This window comes from Pseudophryne corroboree, chromosome 3 (genome assembly GCF_028390025.1).
Source record: "Pseudophryne corroboree isolate aPseCor3 chromosome 3, aPseCor3.hap2, whole genome shotgun sequence".
NCBI classification, from domain to species: Eukaryota; Metazoa; Chordata; class Amphibia; order Anura; family Myobatrachidae; genus Pseudophryne; species Pseudophryne corroboree.
In genome coordinates this window covers 736,452,102-736,468,891 of record NC_086446.1, presented here as the reverse complement: position 1 = coordinate 736,468,891, position 16,790 = coordinate 736,452,102, and the positions used below count along the sequence as shown (strand labels likewise).

At 46.3% G+C, this 16,790-nt stretch overlaps 1 protein-coding gene across 1 annotated transcript in view; it reads right to left on the bottom strand.

Moving 5' to 3' along the window:
• ADAM12 (ADAM metallopeptidase domain 12) overlaps positions 1-16,790 on the bottom strand; it is a 925,560-nt gene that overhangs the window by 731,796 nt on the left and 176,974 nt on the right. The window contains exon 3 of the mRNA XM_063962227.1: positions 11,998-12,071. Within this exon, the coding sequence (XP_063818297.1) occupies positions 11,998-12,071 (74 nt within the window). The remainder of the gene's footprint in view (positions 1-11,997; positions 12,072-16,790) is intronic.

Genomic DNA, 16,790 nt, shown 5'->3' with positions numbered 1-16,790 from the left:
CTTTTTTTGCATTTCTTATTACACTCCTTGTAATACTTGAAAGACTCCTCTTTTCCATTAGATTTAAATGCTTTGAAAGCCCACTTTTTTTTATCCATTTCTGCCTTAACCTTCTTGTTAAGCCACATTGATTTGAATTTAATACTCTTGCGTTTACTGCCCATGGGAATAAAGTTATGAATATTGCTATCCAGCAACCCTTTTAAAACATCCCACATTTCCGAAGTGTTCTTGATATTAAACAGAACCTACCACTCTATGTCGTTAAGTGCACATCTAAGCATACTGAAATTACCCTTCCTAAAGTTAAAAGTTTTGTTGGAACCCCTGTAGCTATGTTTCCTGAAACTGATGTCAAATGTGATCATATAGTGATCACTGTTACCCAAAGTCTCCCCAACTTTAGTGTTTGATATAATGTCCACCTTATTAGTAATTACTAGATCTAGGGTAGTTTTACCCCTAGTTGGGTCCTCGACTAATTGAGACAAGTAGTGATCCTAAAACATATTTAAGAACCTGCTGCCCCTCGCTTTAGCACATGAATCGTTACTCCAGTTTATATCCAGGTAATTAAAATCCCCAATCACAAGGATGTCCCCCAATCCTGCAGCCATTTTGATTTGCTGCAATAGTTGTTCTTCCTCATGTATGCCAATATCTGGCTGTTTGTAGCACGTGCCTATGACTAGTTTTTTTTGCCTCAATTCCCCCACTTGAGATTTCAACCCACAGTGACTCCACATTATCGCCAGTCTCCTCATAGATAACCTCCTTTTAGGTATGGTTTAAGTGATGGTTTAACATAAAGACATACACCTCCTCCTCTTTTGTTAGCCCTGTCCCTCCTGAAAAGAGAATACCCCTCCAAGTTTGCAACCCAGTTGAGAGAGTCGTCCTACCATGTTTCCGTAATACCTATAATGTCATACTCAGCCTTTGATGCTAACAATTCCAATTCCCCCATTTTACCTGCTAGACTTCTTGCGTTTGCAAGCATACATTTTAGTTTATTGGTTCCTTTATTTGTTTGTTTTCCTAAAGATTTCCCATCCTGGTTAACTAGTGCATCCGTAGAGATACTGATACAGACTGTCCTTCTCGCTCCCTCTCCAACCCCACCGTACTTAGTATTGCCCACCTTACTTTTCTCCTTGGTCAACCCAATGTTCCCGTCTAAATTCACCGCCCTGACATAAGTATTTTCCCTTAAGTCCCGTACAACATTTTCTATAGGCTGTAATGATGACACATAATTGTTATTATTTAATGCTTTAGCAATACCTTTTTTAACACCCTTATTAGAACCCATGTAAATACCCTTACCGGCTGCACTTTCCCTCCCCCCTTCTCCACCCCCTTTTATCTCACTACCACCATCCCTACTATACTCGCTGCATGACCCATATTTTCTACCTAAACCCTCCCCCCAGACTCCTAGTTTAAAAGCTCCTCCAACCTACTAACCATCCTACCCCCAGCACCGCAGCCCCTTCCTCATTCAGGTGCAATCCGTCACGAGAAAAAAGATGGCGCCTGACTGAGAAGTCCTTCCAGTGTTCCGAAAACACAAACCCCTCTTTCCTACACCAGTCTCTGAGCCACACATTTACCTCCATAATCTCCTTCTGTCTCCCTGGGCTAGCACGTGGCACTGGTAATATTTCAGAGAAAATTACCTTAGATGTCCTTTTTTTTAGTTTCTGGCCTAAGTCCCTATAATCTTTCTTAAGGACATCCCACCTACCACTAACTTTGTCGTTGGTACCAACGTGCACCAAGACCGCCGGGTCTTTCCCAGCCCCTCCCAACAATCTACCCGGTCCGCGATGTGCCGTACCCGAGCACCCGGGAGACAACAGACTGTACGGCGATCACGGTCCCGGTAGCAGATTGCCCTATCTGCCTTCCTAATGATAGAGTCCCCTACCACCACCATCTGCTTGGGCGCCTCTCTAGCTTTCATCCCATCTGAGCCAGAGGGACCACTCCTCCGGTTGCTAGAGGGAGCAGTCTCCTCCAGCTCCGTCATTTCGTCGCTATCATCCACCGAATCTTTGTCCAATCGGGCAAATTTGTTTGGGTTTGATAGATCCGAGATGTCGTGCCTCCCCCTCTTTTTCTTCCTTCTAACAGTGACCCAACTGCCTACCTGATTTTCCTCATCTACCAGTGACCCCTGCTGCAACTCCTCCACCGTTCTAAACTAAACTTCGCTCGAGATTGTGAATATCCCTCAGTTGCGTAACGGTCTGCTCTAGATCAGTTACCTGGGTTTCCAGGGCAACTGTTCGCTCGCATCTCGTGCATATGTATTCGCCCTGGGTCGGCTGCTCCAGGTGCGCATACATCTTGCACGACACGCACTAAGTGAGACTCTCAATCACGGCCCCTCCCATTGTTTGAGAACTCAACTCCCTGTTACCTTTCAAAAGTTCAATAAAGAGAATAAAAACCAAATATCCAATACAATCAATACACAATAAGTAAGTAATCAATACTTATCTGAGTGGGACCTCTCCTGCGGCACCGATACTTCACCTAGCAGTTGCAGTTGTTCCAGCTCACTGCACCTCCTTTTCACTCGGCTTCCGGCTCCTGCTTCGTCCACAGACTTCACTTGCGCAGGCTGTGGCTGCAGCAGCACACACTCACTCCCAGTACCAGTAGCCCTCACACACTTTCACTCCCCTGGCAGCACTCTCTTAATCCGCCCTCCCTGCAGCAGCACTCACACTTTTTTATTTTTTTAATATATCCCCAGCAGCTCACCTCCAATCACTCACCCAGCAGCAGCACTCCCCTATCACTCTACCTCACATACACACTCAATCCACAAGCCGCTGTAGCAGCGGTCCGTCGGTGCCCTCTCACTCACACAATCTCACTCACTCAAACAATCCCACATACCCTCACAGAACACTTAATGTAGCCTGCAGCCCTGCAGCCGCTCACCCAACAACCATACACTCACAAAACAGCGGCAGCAGCAGCGATCCGTCGCTGCCTGCTCCGCTGTACTCTGCTCCCAGCCACTCTGCTCCCCAGCCGTTCACACACAGACCAGAGCAGCAGCAGCTACACGCTGCCCGCTCTGCTACGGCGTGTGCATTGTGCCGCATACGCATGTGCAGAACTGCCGAATTTTAGCCTGATCACTGCGCAGCGAACAAATTCAGATAGCGATCAACTCGGAATGACCTCCAATGTGTTCTAGTGAATCTCATACGGGCGAACCTATTTATTTTAAAACATACGGACTGATTCGGATTTGTGCGCAAACATACATACACTTCCGATGTTAGGGTAACTGCGCATATGGAGAATGGGTCCTGTATGATTGCTCTCATTTCCCCTCTTAGCTGCAGCATGACTGACATGCTATGGGACTTAGGGGCGGAGCATGGGCGACGACTGGGACCATTCTACAAAACAGGGGGCATCATCCCCGAACCCAGAGTCTGCATCATTTGCCATAAAACTTCCTAGACTCAGCTGACCGGTTCCGATGGCCAGTCTAAATCTTTGGACGCAGCACTGGGATTGTCTATTTTCTATGCCTCCTGCTGCAATTTAGTTGTAGGGTATAGCACTTCTGCTTCCCTGCTGCTGTGCAATACCATACAGATGAATCAGGCCCATTGTCAGTAGTCTTGGAAATTGGAACAAATTTTACAGAAGCTTTAAATATACTACTATGGCGGAGTGAACAGGCTGAACAGTAGTTACCTATCTCTGGAGATCATGACCAGCCAAATGGAGATTTGAGATATCCATGACTGATAGAGTCAGAAGGAGAGTGTCCAGAGGACATATAAGCAGGGGCGTCTTAACAGAATTGTAGACCCTTGGTGAAGTATTGCACTGTGACCCCCTGCCCAGACAAATTATAACATACCCCTCCTACAGTCCAGTACTGCTGGTGTCTTTCCCCATGCTTCCATATAATAAACAGCCAACAGCACTTTGATGGGTGGAAAGCTCCAGTCATCCACCAATCAGCATGCTGCTAGCCATTCACTGTCTGGCAGCAGGTTGGGAGGCGGGTACAGAATGCTGCATTCTGATTGGTGTATAACTCCAGCTATCCACCAATCTGCATGCTGACATCCACTGCCTGGCAGCTCTGATTATGTATAATTCACAATCAGAGCGGCCTGGCAGCATTCTCTATCTGCCTCCCAATAAGTTCAGGAGGCAGATGCCCCCCAGCTCAGCCCTGTCCTGCTCGAAGACCCCTAAAATAGTGGGGCCCTACGCAACTGCCCAGTGTGCCCATACGTTAATATGGCCCTGCATATAAGAGGGTGACACCTCATGAAGGATCGTAAGATGTGGAAGGGAGGTAGTTTCTACAAGAAATTATGCAAAGTTTTCCCAAACGCTCCAAACAAATAGGCGGGGCTGGTAGGCCCATGTATAAAGTCATCATGGCCTACACAAATAACCCAAAAATAATAAAATGAAGCAGGGACAGCATCCTGGGTCCTGTGCCCCTTGGTGAAGGACAAAATTACTTAATTGCAAACTTTAAAGAGTCCGATTTAAATGTATTTCCTGCCTTCTGTCAATACAGGACAACAACCCAGTGCACTCAACGACACCAAGACTGTAGAAGTATAACATCTTGCGAGTCAAAGCTACAGGAAGGACGAGAGAGATGAGCAGCCAGAATGACATGAAATAAATAGCTATTCCTTTTGCGGACTCTCTGTGTGTGTGCCTGAATGTGACGTGACACTAGGGGGGGGAGAGGGTGCACTGGGCGTCCAGCTCTCCCCGCTGTCTCTGTACTAAAAAGTCTATTTATCAGTTGTTCATATTAGCAAGAAAGACTAAACTTGTGCAATGGGCAATGAGCACTGTCTGCAGACATTTCTCCCGCAGCTGAATAAATAAATGTTCAGTACCTGCCAACAGTTCTCTGTGGCTGCATGGCATTCCTTTACATCATATGCAAAATCTATATGTCACTCAGGAGGTCTCCGCTAACTATCAGGTCTCCAGTAAAGGATTGTGTTTCCTACCAGCCACGCTGAGAATTTGTAAGGAAGATTAATTCTTGCTGCTGGCGCCTTCTGCCGGGAGACAGTTCAGCTGACGGCAAGCGCACATCTATTACAGGCCTAGAATATACTTTCATTTACAAATGAAATCTGGGAATTAGTTGACATTACTGAAGTGTGCGCAGGTAATGATGGAGTAGTTAGTAGAATAAACTCTAATAGGGCTGTCATGTAACTGGTGATCCCAGAAGTAATTACTTCTGCAACAGAGATACTTATTTCCATAGAAGACGACGAAGCAGCTCGGAACCTTCTCTAATTAAACCTTTAATGCTTTGAATAAACGTGTAGCTTGTTTTCTTTGCATAACAGACAGGTGTAACTTTTTAATACCGCTGTCTAAAGTAATGATTTTGTTACTGTGAACATATTCACAAAGAGTTCTAGGCTAGATTTAACATTGTGTTATTAATGAGGGGTATTGTGGCTGAATGGCGGCACGCTCTCGGGTTAAGTGTATGGATGTGGAATAAAGAGGATCTGTGTCTAAATCCATTTTCTTGCAGTGTTCTATAAATGTGTGTATATATAATATATATACATATCATACTTGCCTACTCTCCCGGAATGGCCGGGAGGCTACCGAAAATTGGGCGGCGCTCCCGGCCCCCCGGGAGAGTAGGCAAATCTCCCGGACTAGCGCCCACAACCCGCAACCCCCCTGCATCACCTACTAAACCCCCGGCGGCGCAGTTCAAAGTGCGCGGTCTGGGAGTCAGATGACACGATTCGCGTCATCCTGGCCCCGCCCCCTGCCTTGCAATGCCAATATTAACGGCATTGCTAGACAGGGGGCGGGGACATGATGACGTGATCGTGCAGCCATGCCCCCAACCCCACCCCTAAACATCATCCAGCCACATCACCACGCCCCTGCTGCTCTGACCTGGCTGCCTCCTCCCGGAGGGGGCAGCCAGATTGTCGGTAAATATGATACATATATATATATATATATATATATATATGTGACATGTGGGTAAGGGCATCATAGCATAGGCTTTCTCTGGGATCAGTTTTGTCATGCCTCTTCCCTGCAAGGCATGCGTCTTATGCAGTGTCAAACTGGGGCATGAAGGGCCCACCGGGGGGATGCAGTTATGTGGGCTAGTCCAACCCTGGTCTTATGTTCCTATTGGAAAAATAGGACGGGAGGGGAGGGCGCCAATTCTCTTTCTGGCACAGGGCACCAAAAAGTCTAGCAACGGCTCTGCCTAGAGCAGTGGTCAGAGAACAGGGGTAAATTACCCCAAATGAGGTAAAAATGAAATTGCTGGGGGTAATAGGACGGTCACGCTGCCGAGACATAGCCCCGTCCAGCACCGGCCGGCTCGTGATGGGACCTGCTGATGTCACACCGCGCTCCCTCACGCCCGCCCGTCCTGCGCTGTCCTGTCCTCCTGCCAGCGGCCCGCCAACCCACACACAGAACTTGTAGGGTTTTGTGGCTGACCGCTGACGGAGTCCCGCAGGATCAGACAGTGGCCCACATAACAGTGTCGCCACACTGACATTACTGAGGTGAAGATGTGACCATCTGTCTCCTAAAGTCGTGCCTCCCCCCCTTCTCCCCTCATCCATCTTTCTTACATTTATTCTGGTATTTTGGGAAGAAAGTGTTAATTAACCCATTCATTGCCAAAAAATAATTGGCGAAAATAATAAAAAAAATTAAAAATTATACACAGAATTTGACCGATTTATCTAAAACTATCTGGGATTTAATCCTTGTACCTCCATCATGCAGCTCCTTAGTAACTAGCAGATTTCAATCTGGCTGACTGTCTGATCATTTCGTCCTGTATCCTCCCTCTTACCCCCATGCACTCTTTTCTCCTACCTCCTATTCCCCACATCAACCAATCAGATTCTAGCTATCATGTGTCTAGTACATTCTATAAAAGGACTGCTAGAATCTGATTGGATGTTATGGGTAACATCTCTACTTGTCCCTTTAGAAGATGTGATTCAAAAGTGGATATAATGCCAATATTTTCGCAGTTGGCCGATGTCTTTTGTACTGTGCATGCGTCTGAGTCACACCGTACTTGTGCCCCAATGGCTTATAGATGGCGGACGATGCAGAATGATTGGCAGTTAGTGACCATTTACTGGAGGTAACAGGGGCATGGCTAGCCACAGCAGGCTTGTCGCAATCATTTTGTGGGTGTGTCACCTCCAGCGACTGCATCTTCGCACTCAGTTTCACTGCCCCTGGCATCTTAGTTCCGATGGACATTCTGAGTAACCATAAGCTTTCTCAGAAGTTGGACGGTGCAACCGATATGCGTCCAATGGTGCGTCTTTGCACGCCAGCGGCGGAATAGAGTCACTGCCGGTGGGCATCTCAGTACAAATCCCAGCGGCTGTGACAGCATATGTTCTTAGATGTGATGTGTACAAAGAGGGGTGGTCTTCTGGTTGCCGAATCCCGGAATCCCGGCGCACAGTATACCAGCGCCGGAATCCCGACACCCGGCATACTGACACATATTCTCCCTCGTGGGGGTCCACGACCCCCCTGGAGGGAGAATAAATAGCGTGGGGCTCATTTGCGCTCGCAACGCTGTCGGTATGCCGGCGGTCAGGCTCCCGGCGCCGGTATGCTGGTTGCCTGGAGCCCGGCCGCCGGCATACCATACTACACCCTACAAAGAGACATAGATGTGGCCAGGCTCATCCATCCTGCACGTGAACACTTGCCGAGGGTGCGACTCAGTCGCGATTGGCTTACTGATCATGGGTGCTAATTGGATGCACATGCACGCATCACACCAACTGAGTCGCGCCCGCCACTAGGTGCGGGATGGAATGGATGACAATGGCTACATCTGTAGTTGCAATGCAATTAGGAGCCACCTCTGTATTAGGACCACCATGAAATTATACCGTGCCAGACTTCTTACATTTCTGTACACCACTTGTGTCTGGCTTGTCCGTATACAAAACACAGACTGTAAAATGAATAAAATAAATAGAAAAACATAACAACGGCGATTCTGAGACGTTTCATGTTCAAATTTAGTAATTAAGAGAGAGTGCACAAAACAGCATTGATATTGTGGTCAGAAAGAAACCACATTTATCAGCCAAGTACAGTTCAAAATCCCACATTTTTGGGTCCCCTACTGCGATAATGACATATATATTATATATTATGTGTTAGTGATGAGCGGGTTCGGTTCCTCGGAATCCGAACCCGCCCGAACTTCACCTTTTTTTTACACAGGTCCGAGCGACTCGGATCCTCCCGCCTTGCTTGGTTAACCCGAGCGCGCCCGAGCGTCATCATCCCGCTGTCGGATTCTCGCGAGACTCGGATTCTATATAAGGAGCCGCGCGTCGCCGCCATTTTCACACGTGCATTGAGATTGATGACGTGGCTGGCGTCCTCTCCGAGTCCGTTGTATTATATTAGAACTTAGTTAGTTATAATTGTGGGGAGGATTGGGGACGGGGAGCAGCTGTTAGGGAGTACAGTGCAGGGTTTTGAGTTTAATCCGTTGTTTCTCTGCCTGAAAAAAAACGCTCCACCATATCTGTGCTCACTCAGTGTGCTGCACTGCTGCATGATATATCTGTGCTGAGTGCACTGCTCACACTGCCTAATTGTGGGGACTGGGGAGCAGTTATAGCAGGAGTACAGTGCACAGTTTTGCTGACAGTGACCACCAGTCCAGTATACGTTTGTCTGCCTGAAAAACACTGTGGTGTTTTTTTTTCCTTTCTTCATGCTAGTTTGTTAATAGCAGTCTGCTGACAGTGTCCACCAGGTCCGACCGTTATACAGTATATTATATATATAATTAAGCACTAAGCAGCAGTACGGTAGGCCATGGCTGTACCTACCTCTGTGTCGTCAGTGCACTCGTCGTCCATAAGTATAAGTAATACTATACTATCCATCCATCTACATTGTATACCTGTGGTGTTTTTTTTTTTCTTTCTCCATACTAGTTTAGCAGTCTGCTGACACTGTCCACCAGGTCCGTTATACAGTATATTATATTTATATATAAGCACTAAGCAGCAGTACGGTAGGCCACGGCTGTACCTACCTCTGTGTTGTCACTCGTCGTCCATAAGTATAAGTAATACTATACTATCCATCCATCTACATTGTATACCTGTGGTGGTTTTTTTTTCTTTCTTCATACTAGTTTAGCAGTCTGCTGACACTGTCCACCAGGTCCGTTATACAGTATATTATATTTATATATAAGCACTAAGCAGCAGTACGGTAGGCCACGGCTGTACCTACCTCTGTGTCGTCACTCGTCGTCCATAAGTATAAGTAATACTATACTATCGATCCATCTACATTGTATACCTGTGGTGGGTTTTTTTCTTTCTTCATACTAGTTTAGCAGTCTGCTGACACTGTCCACCAGGTCCGTTATACAGTATGTTATATTTATATATAAGCACTAAGCAGCAGTACGGTAGGCCACGGCTGTACCTACCTCTGTGTCGTCACTCGTCGTCCATAAGTATAAGTATTACTATACTATCCATCCATCTACATTGTATACCTGTGGTGTTTTTTTTTTCTTTCTTCATACTAGTTTAGCAGTCTGCTGACACTGTCCACCAGGTCCGTTATACAGTATATTATATTTATATATAAGCACTAAGCAGCAGTACAGTAGGCCACGGCTGTACCTACCTCTGTGTCGTCACTCGTCGTCCATAAGTATAAGTAATACTATACTATCCATCCATCTACATTGTATACCTGTGGTGGTTTTTTTTTTCTTTCTTCATACTAGTTTAGCAGTCTGCTGACACTGTCCACCAGGTCCGTTATACAGTATATTATATTTATATATAAGCACTAAGCAGCAGTACGGTAGGCCACGGCTGTACCTACCTCTGTGTCGTCACTCGTCGTCCATAAGTATAAATAATACTATACTATCCATCCATCTACATTGTATACCTGTGGTGTTTTTTTTTCTTTCTTCATACTAGTTTCGTTTTGAAAAAAACACCCGAATCCAAAACACACCCGAATCCGACAAAAAAAATTCGGTGAGGTTTTGCCAAAACGCGTTCGAACCCAAAACACGGCCACGGAACCGAACCCAAAACCAAAACACAAAACCCGAAAAATTTCAGGTGCACATCCCTAGTATATATAGATATATTATATAGATATATAATATAATACATATGTATATGTGTCACTATCTCAGTAGGGGAACCAAAAATGTGTGATTTTGAATTTTGGGTAAGGGATACTCAACCTGTATACAGATGGAGCCTCTGTTGTCTTTGCTCCATGTGTGACTAGGCGCGCCCGGACGGAAAGGAGAGCACCTCCGACCGCGCGCCCGGACAGAGACGCTCTGAATGGGAACCTCTTTGTGCACTCCTGCCGTGATTAGGCCGACGGATCGCCTAGCCACGCCGGGAGTGCACGCCTGGGACTAGGCAGGCAAAGATAACAGAGGCTCTATCTGTATGAACTGGATTTGAGTAGTAATGGACAATGGCCCTCATTCCGAGTTGTTCGCTCGTTATTTTTCTTCGCATCGGTGCGATTAGTCGCAAACTGCGCATGCGCAACGTTCGCAGTGCGCCTGCGCCAAGTAAATTTGCTGAAAAGTTTGGTATTTTACTCACGGCTTAACGAAGAAATCTCTTCGTTCTGGTGATCGGAGTGTGATTGACAGGAAGTGGGTGTTTCTGGGCGGAAACTAGACGTTTTATGGGTGTGTGTGAAAAAACGCTACCGTTTCTGGGAAAAACGCGGGAGTGGTTGGAGAAACGGGGGAGTGTCTGGGTGAACGCTGGGTGTGTTTGTGACGTCAAACCAGGAACGAAACTGACTGAACTGATCGCAGTGGCAGAGTAAGTCTCGAGCTACTCAGAAACTGCTAAGAAATTTCCATTCGCAATTCTGAGAATCTTTCGTTCGCAATTCTGCTAAGCTAAAATACACTCCCAGTAGGCGGCGGCTTAGCGTGTGCAATGCTGCTAAAAGCAGCTAGCCAGCGAACAACTCGGAATGAGGGCCATTGTTGCTAGATGTGTGTCCTGCCTATCAGTATTGTTTTTTGTTGTTCAGCCCACATGACGCCTATGTAGTTTTATATGCTGTATCCTTAGCATTACTAATGGAGGACACCTGGTGTAGTATTTAGTGCCTTCTTTATATATATTTTTAGTAAAGTCTGTCCCATCTCTGACATACATGCGCTGCAAGCGAGATTGAACAGACCTAGCACCGTGGTATAGGAGTGAGGACAGGGTAAGCATAGGAGCGGGAAGGCAAGACAGAGCGGAGGGTGGGCATGATGGAGTGTGGGGGGTAACTGAGGAGTGTTGGATGGGAAGAAGCAGAGTGTGGGGGGTCTGATGGAGGGTGAGGGGAGGAGCAGCAGTCGGGGCGGGGCGGAGGGGGGAGTAGGAGGAGCAGCAGAAATAGTGAAACAGTGGTCGGGGGCAGACAGTGGGGCAGGGGTACAGTGGGGGGGTATAAGACTGAGCTTACCCAGGTCACTTTGGTAGTCTGTCTATCTATCTATCTATCTATCTATCTATCTATCTATCTATCTATCTATCTATCTATCTATCTATCTATCTCCACACACAAGTATATATGCAGTGTATGTTCAGAATCTCAGCCAGAGCATATAATCATCAAGTAGAGCCATATGAAGAACATAATAAACCAAAGAGAAACTGTCACTGAAAAATCTAACAGCAGGCTGCAATGACCTCCTGAGGTTCTGTAAAGTGCACTGTACTTGAAGGAGCAACGAGTAGTCTTACAATTATCTATTAATGAAGAATACCTTCATTTGTTTACAGAAGATTATGATCTACATCCAAAGCATCATGCAGGGTATGACGACGACGGAACATTCTGTACCGGAACACCACCACCAAGTCAGAAAAGATACTAATGAAAGCTATTAAATGTACTCACTCATTTCTTTCCAGAATCAACAGCAGTTCCCCCTCTTTAGATCTTAGCAGGAGTTTCAGTGTTGCTGGATGAACCTTGAAGAAAGCAAAAATAGTAATTAAGATCCAGGTAATGATGTGCACACAGAAAGCACAATTACATCACTAATCATGGAAGGCTGCCGTCAGAGATCTGCCAATCAACTTTCTGCTAACATATCTAGAAAGTAAAGGAACTGAGATGCAGTGTAGAACTGCAATGCGGCACAGGGGTTGCAGTGTAGGACCTAATACTATGTATGTGCGATGATCTCTAAAATCACCTACGGCGCATGCATTACATGGAGGCGCATCTGCGATTGGGAGGTGGCTATTCAAATGAGTGAAGATGGTCCATGCTAAGGGCATTGTGGCCTTCTGACAGCGGCATCCCGTCCATCGGAATCCTGACAGCCCCCGATTAAGGCCCCAATCCCTCACCTTTTCCCTACCATACCCCGAACCCACCCTTGGGATTGCCTAACCCTAACCCTCCCCGGTGGAGCCTAACCCTCCCCGCTTGGTGCCTAACCCTAACCCTACCTTCCCCGCTGCCTAAAATTAACCCTCCCTGCTAGGTGCCTAACCCTAACCTTCCCCTCTAAGTGCCTATCTCTAACCCTCCCTCCCCGGTCCCCAGCCCTAACCTTTCCATCCCTGCTCCCTAACCCTGATCCTGTGCTAAACCTATGCTCCCCCCCCCTCCCACCATGGCAGGACGCAGCATGTCCCGCAGCGAGCACGATCGGGATGCCGGCTGACGATACTGTGACCCCGGCATCCCGACCGGCGTTGGTATGTAGCCGCCGGCATTGCGTCAACTGTTTCCCCTTTTATAAGTTTATTAGGGGATGCATTATTCCTTATAATGTACACAAGTTTATCCATAACAAAGAAAGAAAGAAAGAAAGAAAGAAAGAAAGAAAGAAAGAAAGAAAGAAAGAAAGAAAGAAAGAGAAAAAGGAAAAGAAAAAAAGAAACCATTCCTCAATACACAGATACACACTGCCTGACAAGCAAACACTCAGGAGTGTATTTATTAAAATGCTGCAATAAGGTGGATTTTCTAATGGTGCACCACATTAGAATCTTGCTGAGGCAGTTGAGCAATACTCTCGGTGATATTAGCCAGGAGCTGTAAGATTATAATTAGCGCTGCACTGGGACCTTCTGCAGGGATACACAGTAAGCAATCATTTAAAAAAGAACAAAAAAACAAACAATTTTTTTAAAATAAAAATATGGATTTTTTTTATATAAAATATTGAACAAATGTTAATAGAAGAAGAAAAACATGTTTTAGTTGATTTTTTTTCCACCACGACTACGACTACCCGCATACAACTGTTTAAATAGAATTACTGGCGGAATCCTGTGAATATTGCTGGTGGTGAAATCTGAATGTATCGAAGACACCCATTTTCACTAGATACAGACCCCGCCTCAGGGGCAGATTTATTAAGCCTGGTGAAGTGATAAAGTGGAAGGTGATAACGCACCCACCAGTCAGCTCCTAACTGTCGTTTTTAAAACCCAGCCTGTAACATGGAAGTTAGGAGCTGACTGGCTGGTGCGTTATCACCTTCCACTTTATCACGTCTCCAGGCTTAATAAATCTACCCCTCAGTTACAGACAGTGTCGAACTGGGGTGCGAAAGGCCCACCGGGAAAATGCTATGAAAGGGGCCCGTGTTTAGGGGTATGGCCAGTCTCCAGAGTGGGTGTGGCCAGCTGCCACAGAGGTTTGCTTAACCATGAGAGAGTGAATGGTCTGGGCCCCTTGATAAATATCTAGTAAATACTGCTAGTGCATGCATGATAATGTACCAGATTAATAACAGCAATACACTGTAGAGCAGTGAATTTCAACCTTTTTCAGCTTGCAGCACACCAAACAATATTTTAAAATTGCCAAGGCACAGTGTGGGGGAAAAAAAAATCAGACCTATTGGGCCCCACAGGAAAAATACAATCACACTGACACCCACAAGAAACAAAAAAATGATGAACAGAGTACAATGTGTGTGCCAGGCTCATCTGCTTGCAGAACACAGGAGGGCAAACAAACAGTCGTAGCAGCACAATCACTCTGGAGATACTTATCAAGTGTTAGAAAAGGGGAAGGGGTCCCAGCAAACAGGAAGGGGGGGGGGGGGGTGCTTTCCCCCCACGGTATCCCCCCAGCACACTGACTACTACCTGTAAAAATACTTGAACCTATCTGGTAATAGAATTTCAGACATATTTGTTACATGAATTTGCAAATACATGGGGAGCTGCTAAACCACTTAACGGCTATAAAAAATTCACGGAACCTTATGCCAATGCCAGTTGTTTTCAGTGTGGCGTGCCACAGGGTGTAGAGTTAAAAATGCATTGTGAACACCATACGAGTCGCTGCCCATCTGCCATCATGTGATCCTAGGAAGTAAGGGCAGACAGTATAGCAGCAGGACACCCAAATAGCTCCTCACTTTGCTCCCTGTGACGCGTCTTCTCTAAATCCCGTAACACAGTCAACACACCCCGCCGAGCAATGAGCCCTCAACCAGGACACCAGGACTGACGCGGACACCATCGTTGTGAGAGAGGGAGCAACAGCAGCCGCCACCAGCCAATGATGATTAGTGGATGACAGGAAGAGGAGGGGCCAGCGGCCAGATCCGGACCCACTGACATCAGAGGACACAGGCCTGGAGCAGAAAGAGACCAGTGCTGCCCAAAATTAATAACTGGTGGCTGTACACTGGTGCGGGCATCTCTAGATCAGGCGGCACACTTGAGAGCCTCTCACGGCACACTAGTGTGCCGCCCACAATAGTGTGCCGTGCACAATATTTGAAAAAAGCTGCTGTAGAGAATACACCATAGTCCTGTGCAGTATAACAAATATATATACGTTCCACTGAAGGCTGTATAAGCCCTGAGGGACATTAAACAACAAGGAGTTTGAGTGTTGCCCCCTTTGATAATGTGCTGGTAGTTACCACTTTAAGGCAGTCAGATTAATTTTTAAACAGCTAATAGTAGTTAAATGGGGAGGAGTTTTTTTGTCTTTAACAGTGGTGTGAGTCAGAGGATCCTCCTCTTTGTTGCAGTTTTACCACACCCACCCCTTTTTGTGTATGGTTTATTAGTGTGTGCGTGTGGTGGTAAAGAACGGTAGTTTGTTAGGTTCAGTTTTAGGCTTAGTGGGTGCGCTCTCCTTGCAGTGGGGTATGGAGTAAACCGATTGTCCTAGACGGGAAGTGGTTACACCACCTGAACATGAGTCCTAGAAGAGGTGGGACCTCAGGCAGTGGGGCCCACCAGAAGTGCGCGGCCGTGACTGGAGGTTTGAATCCATGACCGTTGACAGCGTGCCCCCTCGGCGGGGGTTGGCAATCCTGGGGGGTAAGTTATTTAAGAATGTTTTTTAGAACTGTTCACTTGTGTGTTGTATTTTCCTGATGAAGGAGGTTCGCCCTCCGAAACGCTGGTTTTAATACACGTCTGTTTAATTTACCTGAGTGTGGAAGTCTCTGAGTGCCGCCTTCGTTCCTGGCATATATTGGGCCTGCACACCCATTAAGGAGGGCACCAGAGCCATTATCCTGGCAGGATTGAGTAGTGCCGGACTGCAAGTTGGTAATGTGTGTGTGTGTGTGTGTGTGTGTGTCCCTGCTCAGAAACATGCACAGGAGGTAACAGAGAGTCTGGTATTGTGCCAGAATCTTCTGCGCATGCCCTATACTGTATTTTCGGCAATACCTTTGGAAATATGGCGCCTGTTCTATATTTCCAGTGAGTTCTCCAGAAATAAAGCATTGGTGCCCTATTCTGGGTTGGACTGGCCCACAGGGGTACAGGGGAAACCACCGGTGGGTCCCACCTCCTCCTCTAGGGATCAGGTTCCAGACTGTGCACTTCAATTGTACTTTATACATATTATCTACAGTGTATTGCAGTTATTAATCTGATATATAATCATGCATGCACTAGCAATATTTACTATATATATTTATCATGGGGCCCATACCACGGCTAGCCAAGCCTTTGTGGCAGCTGACCAAACCCTTAAGCATGGGCCCCCAGTGGCAAACGCAGGATTTGCATGGGGGGGTTTCCAGAACTGGGCGGAGCCAATCACGAGGGTGGGGACTGAGGTGACCCAGCATATGCTGGGTCCGTAAAACTAGTGTGTGTGTGTATATATATATATATATATATACACACACACATATATCTACACACATACATACATACAGACACACATACATATACACATATACATAGCATATTAAACATGCATACATATATATATATATGTGTGTGTGTGTGTACACACATACAGTACATATATATATTAGAGATGAGCGCCTGAAATTTTTCGGGTTTTGTGTTTTGGTTTTGGGTTCGGTTCCGCGGCCGTGTTTTGGGTTCGAACGCGTTTTGGCAAAACCTCACCGAATTTTTTTTGTCGGATTCGGGTGTGTTTTGGATTCGGGTGTTTTTTTCAAAAAACACTAAAAAACAGCTTAAATCGTAGAATTTGGGGGTCATTTTGATCCCAAAGTATTATTAACCTCAAAAACCATAATTTACACTCATTTTCAGTCTATTCTGAATACCTCACACCTCACAATATTATTTTTAGTCCTAAAATTTGCACCGAGGTCGCTGTGTGAGTAAGATAAGCGACCCTAGTGGCCGACACAAACACCGGGCCCATCTAGGAGTGGCACTGCAGTGTCACGCAGGATGTCCCTTCCAAAAAACCCTCCCCAAACAGCACAT